The sequence below is a fragment of the Henckelia pumila genome, chromosome 2, assembly GCF_033568475.1.
Source record: "Henckelia pumila isolate YLH828 chromosome 2, ASM3356847v2, whole genome shotgun sequence".
Taxonomy (NCBI): Eukaryota; Viridiplantae; Streptophyta; class Magnoliopsida; order Lamiales; family Gesneriaceae; genus Henckelia; species Henckelia pumila.
The window spans coordinates 92198284-92215488 of NC_133121.1; the positions used below are offsets into that span (position 1 = coordinate 92198284).

General features: G+C 34.1%; 1 protein-coding gene across 2 annotated transcripts; it reads right to left on the minus strand.

Annotated features, from left to right (window-relative positions):
* Positions 1 to 33: 33 nt before the first annotated feature.
* LOC140881670 (myosin-2-like) lies at positions 34 to 13500 on the minus strand. Of its 2 annotated transcripts, none has more exons than XM_073287162.1 (24): positions 12377 to 13500; positions 11692 to 11793; positions 11420 to 11563; positions 11182 to 11332; positions 11043 to 11070; positions 10745 to 10913; positions 10594 to 10657; positions 10440 to 10453; positions 10266 to 10350; positions 9922 to 10025; positions 9562 to 9700; positions 8762 to 8880; positions 8414 to 8566; positions 8229 to 8318; positions 7365 to 7442; positions 4977 to 5138; positions 3843 to 4013; positions 3355 to 3560; positions 3139 to 3274; positions 2556 to 2685; positions 2117 to 2227; positions 1959 to 2047; positions 1238 to 1441; positions 34 to 756 (listed from the first exon to the last, which is right to left on the minus strand). In XM_073287162.1, the coding sequence occupies exons 1-24, from the start codon at positions 12950 to 12952 to the stop codon at positions 337 to 339; spliced, it is 3645 nt and encodes a 1214-aa protein (XP_073143263.1). In that variant the 5' UTR covers positions 12953 to 13500; the 3' UTR covers positions 34 to 336. The 2 variants fall into 2 exon arrangements, with proteins under 2 accessions (XP_073143263.1, XP_073143264.1); XM_073287163.1 differs by having other exon boundaries at positions 4977 to 5135; positions 12377 to 13499.
* Between the last annotated feature and the right edge of the window lie 3705 nt (positions 13501 to 17205).

Sequence of the window (17205 nt, forward strand, 5' to 3'; positions counted from 1 at the left end):
CAAAATTATGGAATTCAAGAATACTCAATTAGGGAAAATCACAAGCTGCCACAATTTTACTTCTGCCATCATGTCATAATATAGTTCTTACAGGAGAAGCAAGTCAAACGATACAGATGTTTCTCTTCCTGCTGTGTCTAACTAACTAATTACAACATACAGACTAGTCCTAAATACAGAATCCTACACTCAGGAGCATTTGAATTTCCCCAAAAAAACAAAAGAGATATCTATGTACACTTGGCTAATCTCTGTCCTAGTCTAACTTACACAGTCCCCCATCAGCGATATAGGGAATAATAACAGTATTGAAAAGAAGCATCTCAGTCATGGAAGCTAAAAAATTATACACGCCCTTCTCCACCATTTCCTTCGATTTTTCTCCACTCTGGCCAACCCCAGCTTGTGGGCTTTTGCCTTGGCTTCATTTAACTGAACCTCGTAGTCCTTTTTCCAACTGTCAAACCTCTGTTTCAGTTTCTCCACTTCCTCGACAGAATTTACAGTTTCGGACTGTCCGGACTTTCCTTCCACAATTGACAAGGCTTCATCTTGAAAAATTTTTGTCCTTCGCTCAAACTCCTCCACAAGAGGACTAACTGCATTTAACCCACCATTCATCTCACGACATGCCCCGGCCTCTACACCATTGTTGTAGGATTTGATGGGAATGTTACCACCAGGATTTTGGATTCCCACAGGTTGAACCGATCTGTTGTCGCTATTAAGACTCTTTTTTGCTGCTGCCAAATTCAACTGCAATAACAAAGCAAGGTGTAAGTATCCCTACAGATAGTTACTAACTGATTTAGTTTAAATTAAATAATTTCCTCTTTTCCATGGGTTAACTGGTTAAGACGACAATATCAGTCACATAATAACAAACAGATGCTAGAGCTAGACCATACCAAAGCTGATATATTTAATTGTCTATTTTATTTAACATTTTAAATGTTTTTGTCATCTGTTTTTTGAAATCATAAATTGTCCCACATCAGCCTAACTTCAGCCGTAGATCATTCCGAGTGAGTGGAAGGCTCTGACTGGCGACTGCATTCTGCTCAGTTTCATCCTAGACAGACATGAATATCAACTTCCTGTTAATAAACCTCTACTAATACTATTGATCACTCCTAATATATAAGTTCACGAGGCCATCCTTTAGCTGGATGTTTCCTATCGACAGTGTTCATTACCATCTATTGGAAATCATAGCAAAAGAATATGAATAACTCACTTGTAAAGATGAAATCTGAGTTTGCCACATCTCCTCCATCGATTTCATCTTGCCATCATATTCTGACCACCGCGCCTCAAATTGCTGTACTTGCGCTCTCAAAACCTCAATTTCATTTTCCTTCTGTCCAAGTGTCACCTTTGCAATCAATACCTGCCTATTAAGTTCTTCAACACCTGAAGGTAACTGATCTGGTGGCAGATCCTGTTAAGTGGATAAAAGGTTAAGCAGGTTCGATTGCAACACATGCACATCCAAATCAAATATAACGGATCGGAGGTGGGAAGGGGGCCCCGTTTGCAGTGCAAACTTTGATTTTGACTAATACTGCTTTCCATTTTTTGTTGTGACCAGATATTAATTTTACTCCACTTCACTTCATAGACGATTACATCCACAAAAAATCTAAAAAATTTGCAGTAAGTGGATGAATGGGCACCAGTTCAATTGCATTTGCATTCTCACTTCACCAGTTCAATTGCATTTGTAAAAATAATCAATCAATACAAAAAAGTCCAGCAATATGAGGATTCAGATTCTCTTTTTGCCTTATTTCAGCCTATCATTTATCAAGAGATAGATTAAGCTACCAAACATGACTACTTAGTATTCACATATTTATTTTCTCTCAAGAAACATCTAAAAATAGAAATAACACACTTCTAAGGGTTCCAGACGGAACCAACACTACAATCAAGTTATTGCTGTCGCAACACCATACCTCGACCTTAGAATCCTTCCTCCACATTTTCCGTTTATTAACATTGTGAAGGCAACTTAAATGTCTTCTAACCAACCATCCACGAACAACTGCAGAAAAGAACATATGAGGATTCTGATACTTCATTGTTGCAAGGATGACTTAAAGATGACTCTTACCAGATTGTATATGCAAGATTGCCACGAGCTGCTCATCCAAAGCCTTGGTAATTACCTGCTTTTTCAACTTAAGTAAACCATACTCCTTTCTGGATATTTCGCCGCGGACATCTGAAAAAATAATTATCATTTTACTTATCAATAGCATCAGATGAGATAAACTGGCATGAGAAAGAAATATGTCATATCATTTAACAAATGTGATCCAAACACTAGAAATATGAAGAATCGGGATTTAGGGTCATAAAAATTGAAAAAACAATTGCAGTTTTGAAGCTATATACTACCTGTCCCCGAAAACAAAGAGAGAATCTGATTGGGGTATCAGTTCCAATATATCATCAGAGAAGAAAAGTATTCTTCTGTCTCGAATTTTCAAACAGAGTTGATTGATTTGAATAATTTGAAGATGAAAAATGACAGTAAAAATCAGTCTTACATGATTGCAATTTGGTTACTCCTTGCTTGAGTTCAAGGAAATTTCGAAGAGTGCGATGACTGCGGAAGCACTTCTGCTCGTCAAGAGAACCCTGCAAAGCTTGTTTTCTAACTTCTTCCAAAGCACCAATCTGTTGCACACAGTAGACAGACAAGGAGGCATACTAATCTGTGAGATCTTCTAATCTAACATCCTATAAGCAATCTTCAGGAAATGTTGGAAAGAGATGCGTAACTCCAGAAAATAATAAAATCAACTGAATTGCTAGATGAAAGTTAAACCAGATTCAATCATTATTTACTTCAGCATTAACTTCCATAACTTCTGAAACTAACCACAGAATCTAAAAGAAGTGCATCAACTATTAGCATTCTTTACACTTCTAGTAGATTATGCAAACCAAAACTTCCATAATGGCGTTAGTCCTAACCCAGTTACTTATCGATACTCATCCAAAATTATCATATACTGGAATACAATGTAATGAAAGCCAAAGTATCAAGATCCAAACTTCTGCGGCCATAAAAGAACAGCATGAACAAGAAATATTAGAAATTGCGCCAACACAAACACAAAAACACACCTGTCCTGCACGGAAGTACAGTTTCGTGAAACCGACTTGATACATTTCTGGGAGGATATCAAACTGCTGCAGAATGGCAACTGATGTGGTTAAAGGATCTTGACATACATCATTTTCTGGAAGAAGGAAGCCATACCTGAAAGCCCAGCCGGCAGATTTTAAAAAATCAATACAGCCATAAGAAGTGGTTAAAAAATAGAGATAGCCACATTATACCTCCTTGCAAATTCTTGATGTGCCATTCGAGTGGGGTAACCTGATCTTGAAATCCTAACCCCTGCTAGAATTCCATAGCATCCGAGCTGCTTGAGCACAAGATCCTTATGAAACTCACCAAGAAGCTGCTTACTATTTGGTTTTATACAATAAATAAAGTACGGCGTTGCGCTTTCAAGGTGCTGCAATAATTTAAATAGCTGACCCTGCAATCAGGAAAGAAAGTCAAAAACGTTCGTAACACACACAACTTATGCAAGAAAATTTTTATCAATTAAGTTCATGTCCAAGGGAATCGTGAAGGGTGGACATTACGCTCATTTGTACACAAGTATATAATGATTATGCTAAAAGAAGAATTAGCTCAACAACTTCAGCAGTTTTCCGTCTGCCGAAGTATGCAGTTATCCAGTTGTTTCCAACTTTTAATTCTTTGGGCATGAGAAGTTCGGTAATAAATGGGTTTTGGAATGGGAAGAAAGCCACACCTTGACTTTTGTGGCTACACTTTTCTGTTGGCAAGCTAACTGGGATTCTTTAAACATTACAGACGCAAACAACTGAGGAAGCCGACTGGAGCATGACGAGAGTAATTGAATGATATCAAACTGCAATTGATCTCTGTTTTTTTCCAAGAATCCACCTGAGTCATAAAGTACCTAAACACAAAATTAACATCAGTTAAGAAGTTTGAAATCATTTTAACAGAGAGAGAAACTAAAAAACATGAGTAGTGTACAAAAACATTGCTATTTTAAAATATCCACATCAGGTGGTCATCCTGGTCACCAGTAGAAGGCAGAATCCACAGCACAAGACGTACAAGGCAGGAATGAAACGTGTGATATACAACATGAAACCGTCCTTCGAATTAAGTTACAGAGAGAGAATATGTCCATGCATGTTAGGCATCCGGTTAAGCCACATGCTAAGTAGTCGACATGGAAATCATAGTTACAGTACTGTTGAATATAATCTCATGGCCATAATTAAATATTTTATTAAGCAAAAGTAAAGTGAATCTATTGTACTCTTTAAGATTTTCAGTGAGAAAACTCTTAAAACTTTCAGAATAGACGCATTTCCGGCTCTTCTTCTCAACAATCCTATTGTAACATAAAAAGAAAAATTTGACGAGAAGGTTCCGCTTTTAATATCCCTTTATTGCATAATTCAGATTAATACGTGAAACTGATATATGTTGATGAAAGACAAGATCTTCATAATTTGAAGCAGATGATTAGATACAGCAGCAGTCCCAAGACACTGGAAATCTAATGCGCACATAAATAAATTGGGCAAACTTACAAGAAACTGGACAACCATATGATACAGAAGTATTATAAAAATCAAATACTTGCTCGATGCTCTTCCAAAATGAACAGCATTCCCCGACGATAATTTATCATAGACCAACCAAGAAGCAATTAGGACAAAAACAATTAAAAGAATGGCAATCTTGCGGACCAACAGTAAAGGGGACTCCAATAGAAAGATAAATCTTTTAAAAGTTGGAAAATATAATTTCCCCAGTTCTGCTTAAATTTCCACTACTGCAGATATAGCCAAAGTTCTTACTGGAGTTAAGACTCCACAAGGGCGCAATGATACACAAAACTAACCTCTCCACAGGAATGGTGGACTCTGAACGCTCCATCTCTATCTCCTTTGAAGCAATTATGAGTATTCAAGTGCTGCTTAAGCTTAGAAGCAAAAGTCAAAGCTGTGGCATTGAGGGAATTTGATTCTTCATCCAATAAAGATATTATCCCGCTAGGCCTCTGCTGATGCACAAAACACATTATAAGAATTAGCATATACTGTGCCAACAGCCTTCTATTTTGCTTGCATGCGTGAATATGCCCATAAATCTATAACAGGTTTATATTATACATAAATCTAAAAGATTGAAGAAGGGAGCTGATATGTCCATATTTTCCTATGTTTATTTGGGTTAAATTGTGATGATTAGGTGTGTTTGAAGTGATTTAATTGTTTTTATAGTTCCTAATCATGGTTTGTGATTTGATATAGGAAAATAAAAGAAATGGAGCAAAGGAACGGAAGAGAAGAGCCGCAAGAATGAATTACGGAGCAGCAAGGGTCAAAAATTAATTGTTAATGCTAGAGAGATTTAAATCCGATCTCCACCGTTCAAATTGAAGTTCAAAATGTTTTGAAGCTGCTGTCCAAATTACGGCTCGATCCGACGGCTAGAACTCCAGATATGAATTTTTTAAAATCGTTGCGCGCTGGACAGAATGTTGCTCGCTCGATCGGTTACTTTCTACCGATCGAGCGAGATCTGGGCTGGAAAAATATTTTTTTTGGACAGAAAGTTGGTCGCTCGATCCGCAACGTTTAACCGATCGAGCGAGGCGTCGCACAGACTCAGAAATAGGAATTTTCGGGAATTAAAATCCTTGACTTTTCGGGCTTTATTTCGTGGGCTTTTCAAGCCATATAAATAGAAGATAAAACATCAAATGAGGGGGATCTTTGGACGGCTGAAGTCGTGAGAAAACATCTGGCAGCTATCTTCCTTGTTCTTAGATTTAATTTCTTCTTCAATTCTTGTAAGTTTTAATTCTTGGTAGAGGAAGACAAACCATTTGAAGTTTATTTATCTCGTGAGATTTTGATTTTTATTGTTTGATTTTTATTTGAGTATCAAGAGTTGTTTGGATTCGATTGATATGTTTGTATGTTTAATTATTGGCTTGATCGCCCTTTGATTTTATCATACAATCTACTACTAAATTAGATATCAAATTCGTAATTGTTTGATTCATCTAATTTGTGAAGCAACTATGATTAATATTTTCCGTTTGTGAATTTGTTAATTCGTAGGAACAACAATTGACTAGATTAAATACAACCGCTTGTTTTTGTGTTGTCTAGATTCATCAGTCTCACTAGTTTGAATGCTACCATAGGTTTAAATCTTGATCGCTTGAATCTTGGTTGATTTATTGGTAAGGGTTATTCTAGAACGCTTGTGTCTAATTAACTAAAATTAAGGTGAGAAAGGAATTAAATTTCCAATGATGAATATTCAATGAGAATTAATTATTTTTAGAGAATTGATGATCGAGTGAATAATTTCAAAGGTGTAGTCGACCGATACCAAAGCTTGTTTCAATTGATTAATTTGTTATAATTTTAATTCTTGCATGCTAGTTGGTAAAATTTATTTAATTTGCTTTTAATTATTAGTAGTTAATTCCAAAATCTCAAATCCCCTTTTTATTTATTTTCAGTATTTTAAAAACACAACAAAATTGCACCTTCCTCGTGGGAATGATCTCTACTCTCGCTACTACATATTTATTTGTTTGAGTTGAGTTGGGTTAATTTGGGCGCGATACGACTAAACGCTACTAGGAGCACAAATTAATTTGCGCTTGGCATGGGTATCCCCAAGATCAGTGAGGGACTTATCTGAAGCAAATATGGCAGTAATCTGGGCAGGAGTGGTAGAATCTTTTGGATTGTGTTAATTCATTGTATTTTTTGGATGGTTTGGTTGGAGAGAAACAGGAGAATTTTCAATAATAGAGAAGAACCGGTTGCCAAATGCTGGGATAAGCTAAAATTTACGGTCCCATTTTGGATTTCGAAGACGAAAAAGTTCAAAGACTTTTCGGTTTCAGATTAGGGACTAGAATCTTATTTTATGCTAAGTTGACTCCGGTTTTTATCTCTTTTGTGTGAACCTCTGATCCACTTTTTGTAATTGTTATCTTTTATATCTTAATGCATAAACTTCGTTTCCCAACCAAAAAAAAAAAAAAAAATTGTTAGCAATTCCCTACCAACAATAACCTCTTGGCCTAAACGTAATTCACAGGGACCCCACCACACAAACAGATATTTAGATTAAACATTTAAAATCATGAATGCATCAGAGAAGTAATTCTAAAAGGAAACAAGAAAACCAAAAGAATCAAAGAAGAGATAGAAAAGATAGAAGACTCCTAAGCAAACAATACGTGGAGAGAGAAAAATACCTTCTCAAAGAGATCTAAACAGTCTTGGTTGTCTTCAAAATCAACTTCTGTCCAGTCAATTCCATCTCCCTTGTACTCCTGGAATGATCTTGTGTCATCATTATGCATAACATTTGGAGTACTAAAAAATATATCTCAGGAATTCTACAAAGGTTCAACTGAAAATCCTTAAGTTACTGAAAGTTCAAGGAGTGCTATCTTGCACACACAATAGCACACCAACATGCAGAAACGGGCAAAACTCTTGAAAATTTTAAGACATCACACTGCTGCTTCATTTCCAAACGTACATTATTTAAAGGAAATTTAAATTAAAAAAGCACTTAAAGCAAGTCTGCAACATTAAAAATAAAACTAGATAAGGATTCATGTTCACCAACAACTCAAAAGTTTGAACGCGAGCTACAAAATTTATCATCAATGAAGCCCCAAATTCATGTGAAGAACCTGAAAATTACTTTTAAACTTCTCTATAATTTCTAAACTCTTGTCCACCATAATCATGCTAACCATGTCCAAATACCTCAGTTGCCAATTTTTCTAACACTCAAAATCCCAAGCCAAACAAGTGTTGGAACAGTGCAGGAATCTGAAACTGGACAAAAATATTTGGGGGTGTGTAAATTCTTGATTGTGCAGATAAGTCGTATAGGATAAAATTGCATCAACAGGTCCACAGTAATCTGTCTCAGATTTGTTTTTTCACCAGATAGGAAAACTCATTCTTTTAGCAGATTATCAGAATCAATGATAACTGCTGTGATGCAGTTCAATTTCTTGCAAATTGACATTTTGAAGGGGCGTGAAATGAACCAACCTTGCCATGCCTTATTTCGAACTCATAGTAACATATATGTTGCTTACCTCTTGCACGAGTTTGAAGAGATGCCGAGTAAAATGTTGCTGGAGCCTCTCATGCACATAATTTATGCAAAACTGTTCAAAGCTATTTTTCTGGAGTAAAAATTAAAAATAAAAGAAGAATGAACAGAAGTGAAATACGGGTAGATGATAATATCAGAACCAAAAATACTTGAAACAATTTTTACTTCGAATGATTCAAACCCATGAATATCCAGAATGCTTATGGATTTCCCAGTGTGCTGATCGCTCACTGCAAGTGCTGAATTGATCTCTTCTACAAGCCAATCGAACAAGCTCGCATAAATGAACTTTGCCAGTGCGTCTCTTGTATCTCTTGCCTAAATCAAAAACAAAACACAGCTTCTATTGAAGTGAAAATGGATTGGTAGTTGAGTTTAGTGAATCAAGCATAATCTTTCTCAAAGTATGCATGCATGTGGCCAGAGGGCTGGCAAGAAATATTGGTGCAACTCTGCATGGTTGTGAGACCAAGAAACGGCTAATATTTGCAGAACAAACATTTTTTAATGAACCTTCTGTAGTGTCAGCCTATTGATGACTTCTTCATTTCCATCTTGTATTCTACAGGATGACAAAGCATGCATCAGATCCCATGCACTGCAGCCTATCAAGCTAGCGGCATTGGTAACAGCTGCAGCAGATAAAGGAAACTAACTATGATTTGTTAAATAAAAGCACCCATACATTAGTATGGATATCAAAAATTCCAGGCACCTGCTTTCTGAAAAAGTGCTATGAGTCAAGAAATCCAAGAAATTATAGATAATTACAGGTGCATTAAGATCATGTTGAATCAATTTACAAGTGCAGGCTTGTTGGACCACTTATTACAGTTCATAATCACTTATGTATAAGACAAACAGGATGCAAAAAGTTGAAAACCCTTAACTACAATTAGAGAAGCATAGTGGACAAGACACTATGAAGCGTATTCAATAGAAGAAGAATGAAGTGAAGAAGAAGATTTCTCCAAGAGGCAGTAGCTGATTTGAAAATCTTAGGCTGGAGAAATATGTCTGAGTTGCCTTTGGAACTGATATGATCTCAGTCAATACTCGACAAATGTTATCTCATCGGTTAATTCTCATATCAACTAACTGTTTTGAGGCTGATGTTGCCACAGATCATCTCACGTCATCTGACTCTACAGTTCATGCTTGATGATTTTTTCTAACAGAAGTTCCTCGGATCTAAAATGTTTTGCTCCTCTTATGCAAGTAAAATCTTCACTTTTTCAGGGGAGCCATATAGAACAAATACAAGCAATGAGGAGGCAAAAGAAACAAAAGTGAAGTCAGATATGCAGCTTTACCTTCATCAGCAACAACCTCTATGTGGTTTTCATTGTCGACAACATGAAATGATATATTTCCCAGCCACAATATTGCAGAAATCATCTCAAAGGCATGTTCCTGATCTTCTTTGCTAATTCCAACCATATTTAAAGCTCCCTAACAAATAAACATTATATCAAATCAGTGATGAACTAATATCTCCAAAAGAACCGTTGAGCGAGCAACTCAAATTTATTTTCCATATTAAAATAATGTAAACCAGCACTAAGACCTTTTCCGCCCTCAGAACATAATCCTTTTTTATGTTACTCGTTAAACATTTGTGTGGGAGAATAAAATACAGTGGTAGTCAATCCAAAACACATCAAGAACATTACCATAAGAATCTGAAACTTCAGAGAATCATCAACATCATGGATCTCCAAGCAATCACTTTGATTGAGATAATTGTAGTCACGAGCCCTTTTTAATTTCAACCTACCTGAAGAGGAAACCATTGGCAGAGGCTAAGCTAAAGAACAAAGGTACTTACTGCATTCCCTATAATGTCAAGACATTTATCTCGCCATATGGCCATTTTCACACGTGAAATCAAATAGTGGTTACAAGAAAGCTACAACAGGCATAAGCACCTAAAAAAATTGCATGGTGACCCCATGTGATTTGCAAAAGGAAAGGAAGAAAAGGCAACCTATCAAAGAGGAAAATGCTGAAAACAAACCTCGGAGGCCAGATGGTGCCCCAGCACAAAGCTGATAGAAGATGTGGTATGATCTTTCTCCCTGGGCCAGCTGAACCACTCTTGACTGCTCCAATGAGATTTTGTTTCAGAAATTTCATGGAACAGATACGCAACTCAAAAAAATAAACTATAATTTCAAACAGATACACTGACCTTATCGATTAGGACTACACCATTGGTTCATCAATTGATGTTTTGGCATACACAAGGTATTGAAATCAAGTCAGTGAGCCACAACACAAAAAGAAGTCAACAAATAATATTCCCAATTTTACGAAGTTCAACTTGACCAAAAAAGCAAACTTACATGTCTGCAATTTAGCACCACGTATTTTTCCAGCAGCACTGTAGTCAATTTCAATTAGCTTTCCCTGCACCAAGTGTGAACTACATTATGCCAATAATGTCTAAAATTAATTAAAGATGCCTCTCAAATGACAATGAAAGAGATAGCTCACAAATCGGCTGGAATTGTCATTCATTGATGTTTTGGCGTTACCAAAAGCCTCCAGTATGTAGCTTGTCTGCAAGACTTTAGACGCTATTCCACCACAACCTCCATCAAGCGCAGCCAAGTATTTCATGGCAAACTTAGCTGTTTCTGTTTTTCCAGCTCCACTCTCCCCGCTAAAATTTTACAACCATTAATGAAATGAACATATTGAAACAGTGTACAATCAGGCAACAAAAAGGAGCATCAAAAGAGAAGCTGGTTACATAAACTAATGAATGGAGATATAAAAAAATTCAACCAACCTTATGATGATGGATTGATTTTTTCCATCTGCAAAACTCCAAAAAAAAACGAAAAGAAAAATTGAGAAAAAAGGAGCCTTGTTGAGTTAATAACTCTATGGAGCATTTGAACAAAATATTTTCAGGTAATTTATAGCACCTGCCATCATTTCATTGTATGCTGTGTCAGCTACAGCATAAATATGAGGGCTGTCCAAAAGCTTCTGTCTATACGCCATAACTGAGTCATTCCCATATAGTTGGACATCTTTGAATGGATTGATAGCAAGTAAAACTGGTCCTGCTTTACTCTATACAAGAAAAACTAATTCATTCAAGGGTGCTCATATTATTACTTTTTTTCTTGTTGGAAATGAGCATGTCATACAGATGCTTACATATATTATGTCTTGATGATATCTGTTATGAAGATTATGAAGAACCGAAGGCTCGTTCAAGTAAATAAGTTGTATAAGCTCGTTTACGCCCTCAAGAATCTCTGGATTGGCAGGTAAAAGCTCTCTGATAGGAACAGCCACAACCTGTAGTTCATGCCGTTCAAGTATGTTGATAAAAACAAAATCGATAAACCATTTAAAAAAAAAAAGAACTCTACTTATCCATCTTCAACATAATTACTATATAATAGATAATGAAACATAAAACTAACACTTCTATCAGGTAGCGCGACAGAAGCTTTCTCCCCTGAAGTTGAAATTATTTGCCCTAATTCCCAAAGTCCATTATGTAGCCGACACCAAACACGGAGTTTCTGAAAAGAAAATGAGAAAATGATGCTACAAATACACATGATCCAACGTTCATTTAAACTTAATATCATGAAGATCATAAGAATTTCAACTTAAATCAAATGTTTCAATGTGCAGATCTAAATGGTATAAATTGTATTAATAGCCAGATGGTGAAGCAGAGATGTAGGCAATGACCGAATTTCCATTTTGCAGAAAAGGTCTAATGATCTCATAAAATTTATTAATGTTCATAACAGGACTCAGAGATGTCCAAATATTCACAAAATAGTAACATGAACAGTACGCTCCCAGAAACAGCAGAGAGAATGATGTTTTCCACGAAATTCATCTGTACATTTTGTGGCTTAAATAAATGAAGAAGCTTGAACAGGCAATGAAATGATCTGTGTCTAATTCTGCTCTATCCATCCAAAGGCCCTTCTATCATCAGATACATCGTTCACATGTTCACAAAATACCAAGTAAAGAACTGTTGGCCCAAGAACCTCATTAAAAATAATCGTGACTGCATTTTTAGAAATTTTAACATAACTATCAATTAATTCAAACAAGAAACCAATAAAGATCAGCCAAAATGATTACCTTTTTCATGAAATGTTCTAGACTATCGTGCCCCGCAAAGCCCCTGAACCCTGAGAAATCTCCAGGGGACGAATCCACGAGCTCGGCCTTGTCCTTCTCCTCCAATCGTGACTCATGTTCTTCCTTCTCAGCTGAAACCACGACATAGGGCGATTCTCCTGCGTCCAGTCCTCTGACCTTTTTAGCCACGAAACTATTCGGCTCATTCCTTATCGAGCCTTTCAAATCCTCCTTCTTCACATTGCAATCTGATGGACTCAAATGTGGTTCAGCTTCTCCACCTTCGATGACCGTTGGCAGGGGCCGCTTGGCGGAAGGAAGCCTTGCCCGAGAGGCGAGCTTGGGACGGACCGGAAGTGCTGGTGGCAAGTCCTTGGGCTTCTCGTTCTCGTCTCTACGCTGGAGCAAATCCAACATTTGCTCCAAAGAGCTCCGGGACATGGAATTTGGCGATACGGACAACATATTTCCGCAGAAAAAAGCTCCGAATCCAATCACAGATTCCCCGATTACTCTTCTTTTTAAAAGCAGGTTCCGAAAAACGTCTAAGGTGACATTGCTCAAAACAAAGAGCATAAAACCCAAACCCAGATCAAAATCCCAAAAACTTCGAAATTACGGCCACTACCTTCGGATTTGAAGATTGCATCACCATGAATCGAACACAAATTTCACGCTGAAACGCGGGAGAACAAAAACAAAAAACAAACAAAGCACAAAAAATCGATCTCTGAAACACAGACAAACTGAAAACTACGAGCTTATCCACACAAAAAAACCTCCAACACACAACATTTCACGAAAAAACAGAGCCCGAGGTGGCTCAAGATTGTAAATTCGAGCAAGAATATTGCTAACTCCTCACAATTGAGTTCTTAAAACCAGCTTTTGTTAAATCTTCTATATATAAATAAATATCTAACAGTTTTTTTTCAAAAAAAAATGTAATGGTTTGAAAAAGTTACAGAGCCAGCCAGAAGGAGCGTGGAGATCTGATGAGGAAATTTGAGTTTGAAAATGGAAAAAGTAATCCATTACATGGAACTTTGGGATTAAATTTGGCACCTTTTCTGCTTCCAACCCAACAAAAAAAATGAATTTTTACAACAAAAAAAAATTTACCGAAAATTATAGCATTTATTATCATTAATAATTAATCTAGTTCTATAATTGGGTCTTAATCATTTGGATTTTTTCATTTGTACTATTTAGTTGCTACTAGCTACTTTGATTTATGGTGTGCAAGTAATATTGGGGTTTTGGTATTTTGCACCCTAAAAAGAGACCATTTCTTTTTCTCCTCGATAGTTTTGTTCCTGTTTGTGATCCGAATTCTACTGGATTTGGTCCCATTTTACCTTCATTATTTTTCACATATGTTTGCAATGTTTGGTCCAAATTATAAAACTTTTATGTCATTGTGTTTTTGTCTTATCCATGGTTTTACGTTAAAATATATTATGTTATTAATAACTATTATTATCTTTGTATCACAAATTTTTATCGTATCATTCCACGAATCAAGTGGTAAATAACGAACTACTAATTTAAGAGTTGATATAAATTTTATATGTGTTCTCGTTTTATGTCACTAAACAACTACGAATGTTGGATGATGCTTAATTTTTCAATACGATAAATCTTTCTTTATGCATGTGGAATTTTATCCAAAATATTGATTCTAATCCAATAATAATTTTTCACATATGTTTGCAATGTTTGGTCCAAATTATAAAACTTTTATGTCATTGTGTTTTTGTCTTATCCATTGTTTTACGTTAAAATGTATTACATTATTAATAACTATCAATTGTTATCTTTGTATCACGAATCTTTATTATATCATCCCACGAATCAAGTGGTAAATAATGAACTATAATTTTAAGAGTTGACATAAATTTTATATACTATCGTTTTATGTCACTAAACAACTACGAATGTTGGATGGTGCTTAACTTTTCAATATGATAAATGTAAAATTTTTCCAAAAATATTGATTCTAATCCAATAATAACATTTATTGGTGTATGATATTTTTAGTCGTATATATATATATAATATATATGGCTGAATTAATTATAATAATGTAATTATATTCAAAAATCGATTTTAACCATCCTCTAAATCATGAAATATGGTTAAATTTTCATATTATATTGTTAAAAACACGTGCATATCACGAAATGATTTTTTTAAAACCGTGTGAATATAAAAATTTAAGAATAATATTAGTTGTTTAATTACACGATTTTAACACTAAAGACTAAAATTGACTGTCGAAACATGATTAGAAGGCTATCACTATTCAACGAAAGATGTGGTAATGATGTAACTCAAATTTTTTAAACTGTACGACAGTCCAATCCAATCGTCTTGATTCTATCATTGCAATCGTCTTGATTCTATCATTCTAACCAATAAAGACAATTATTGCATCCCAACAATATCAAATCTTGTTATATATAGATTAACGTGAATTGATATTTTACTATTTTTTATCTGCCTACATACTGTGCATTATTTATCTCTTATTTTATTTAGTGCACAATTTCATTATTATTTTATCAGAATTCAGTATTCGAACTAAAAATAGAAAGCCACGACATTATGCTTTGTATGTCAAACAAATTTCGGATGAATGTTCTATCAGAATATCATTTTCCAATGGCCTTTGTTTAAGGCAATTTTGTCATTTTACTGTCAGCCTAGTTTTCTTTTCATTTTTAAAAATGAAATATATATTATTATTTTACATTTAGAGACGTCATTTTTTTTATTATCTATACTATATATATATCTCTCTCCCTATATATAAAGAATCTTTCCCTTAGACATCATCTTTTAAATTGCCGAAATTGCCCTTATGTAATATAAATATTATAATTTTATTTTTATTTGTTTTTTTTTATATTTCAAATTTCCATATTTTTCTCAATTAAACATTGTAGATAAGATAAATTGATAAAAAAAAATTAAATTTATTTTTATATTATTTTATAAATGTTAAAAAATAAATTTAAATATTATTTAAAATTTTTTATATATAACATACAATATTAAATATATTGCATGATTTTATACACACGCAACGCGTGTGCAATTATGCTAGTATATATAATAGTTGAAAACATTAGAGTGAGACACCAATTTTTTTTTTCCAAAATTACCCTTTACGCTGTATGAATCAGTCAATTTGATTTTGTTTATATATATTTTTATATTTTCTCAATTAACTATTATAGATATGATAAAATGATAACGTTTAACTTTATTTTTATATTATTTTAGAAATGAAATAATAATTTAAAAAATTATTGAAAAAAATAATATTTATATATAACATATAACACTAAATATATTGTATGATTTTATACACACACGACACGTGTGTGTGGTTATGCTAGTTAATAATAACTATAGCAGGTGTCTTTCACGGTGATCGTATAATTTATTTATTATTATATAAGTATATCGACAAAAAATAAATTAAATATATGATCAAGATTAATTATTTTGAATTTTTTTTCAATTTTGTCGAATCGTAACTAAAAATCTAAAATATTAAAATTCATGTGCTCGAATTAAACCAAATTGAACTTTGGATTTGATATAGACTTTTTTGAGAGGGTTATCACCAAAAAATTATGATAGTGTAGGAGTGATTAAATTTATAAATTGTAAAAAATGGACAAATATCAGAAGTAGTTAGTATTTAAAAACAAAAGTGAAAAAATGATAATTTTTAGATGTTGCAAACACTATCTCAAAATCAATTTTTTAAATATAAAATTCAATAATCGCTTATTTTTAGTGATTACAAACACTTCTTTAGTAACTTTTTTTTATTTCGATAATGATCAGGAATGACAAAGGGTCGGGTTCGGGTAGGATTTCGTGCTTCCGTCCTCATCTTCATTTATTATATCCACCACATCCACATCCACATCGGGTATTCAACTTTCATTTGCATCCTCATACCCGTCGGATATTCATACCCTATTACTATCTGTAATTGTATTTTTTTCAAATTTGAAGTATTTCGATAAAATCATGTTTATTTACCAAATTTATAAAAAACAATAAAAAAATTTAAAAATTTAAAAATCACAAACTAAACATCAGATAAGAAATAATAAATATTATAAATAATTTATTTCAATAACATTATCCACAAAACTAACAATTGATTTTTACTAATATTTTCCTTTGTTCCATCCAACTATATCATTATTCAATAAAAATAAATTAGAATTAATATTTTTTAACATTAATGTATATGAATATATATATATATATGTGTGTGTGAAAAATGATATGGTGAGCAACCGCCGGAGCATCCATTTGAGCACCTGCTGATGTGTCACTCACCTATTGAATGTGCATGATGACATGTCAGCAGATGCTCACATGGGTGCTCAGGTGGTTGCTCACTATATAACTTCTCTCTATATATATATATAATCGGAAATAGGCAGGATGTTATTACATCCATCTTCATCTACAAATCCGAAAATCCTCATACCCAAATATTAATCATTTATTTAATCGAGTCCGTAATTGTAAAATTTTGAATAAAAGTTAGAAAACGTCTATGATGGAAATTTCTTTTGAATTCAATGGAGAATCTAATATGTAATCCGAATGAAAGAGGGTATGCAGAGATTTTTTGACAAAATTTATCGCACTCATTGAGTTCTACTTAATTATATTCGTAAAAAGATATACGATTAGAGTTCGACTTGAGCCACATACATTGAGTTGAATATTTTGGATTTTCAAAGTTTTTTTAAATAATTTCGATGTTGACTTCGTTTCATCATTTAAGTTCC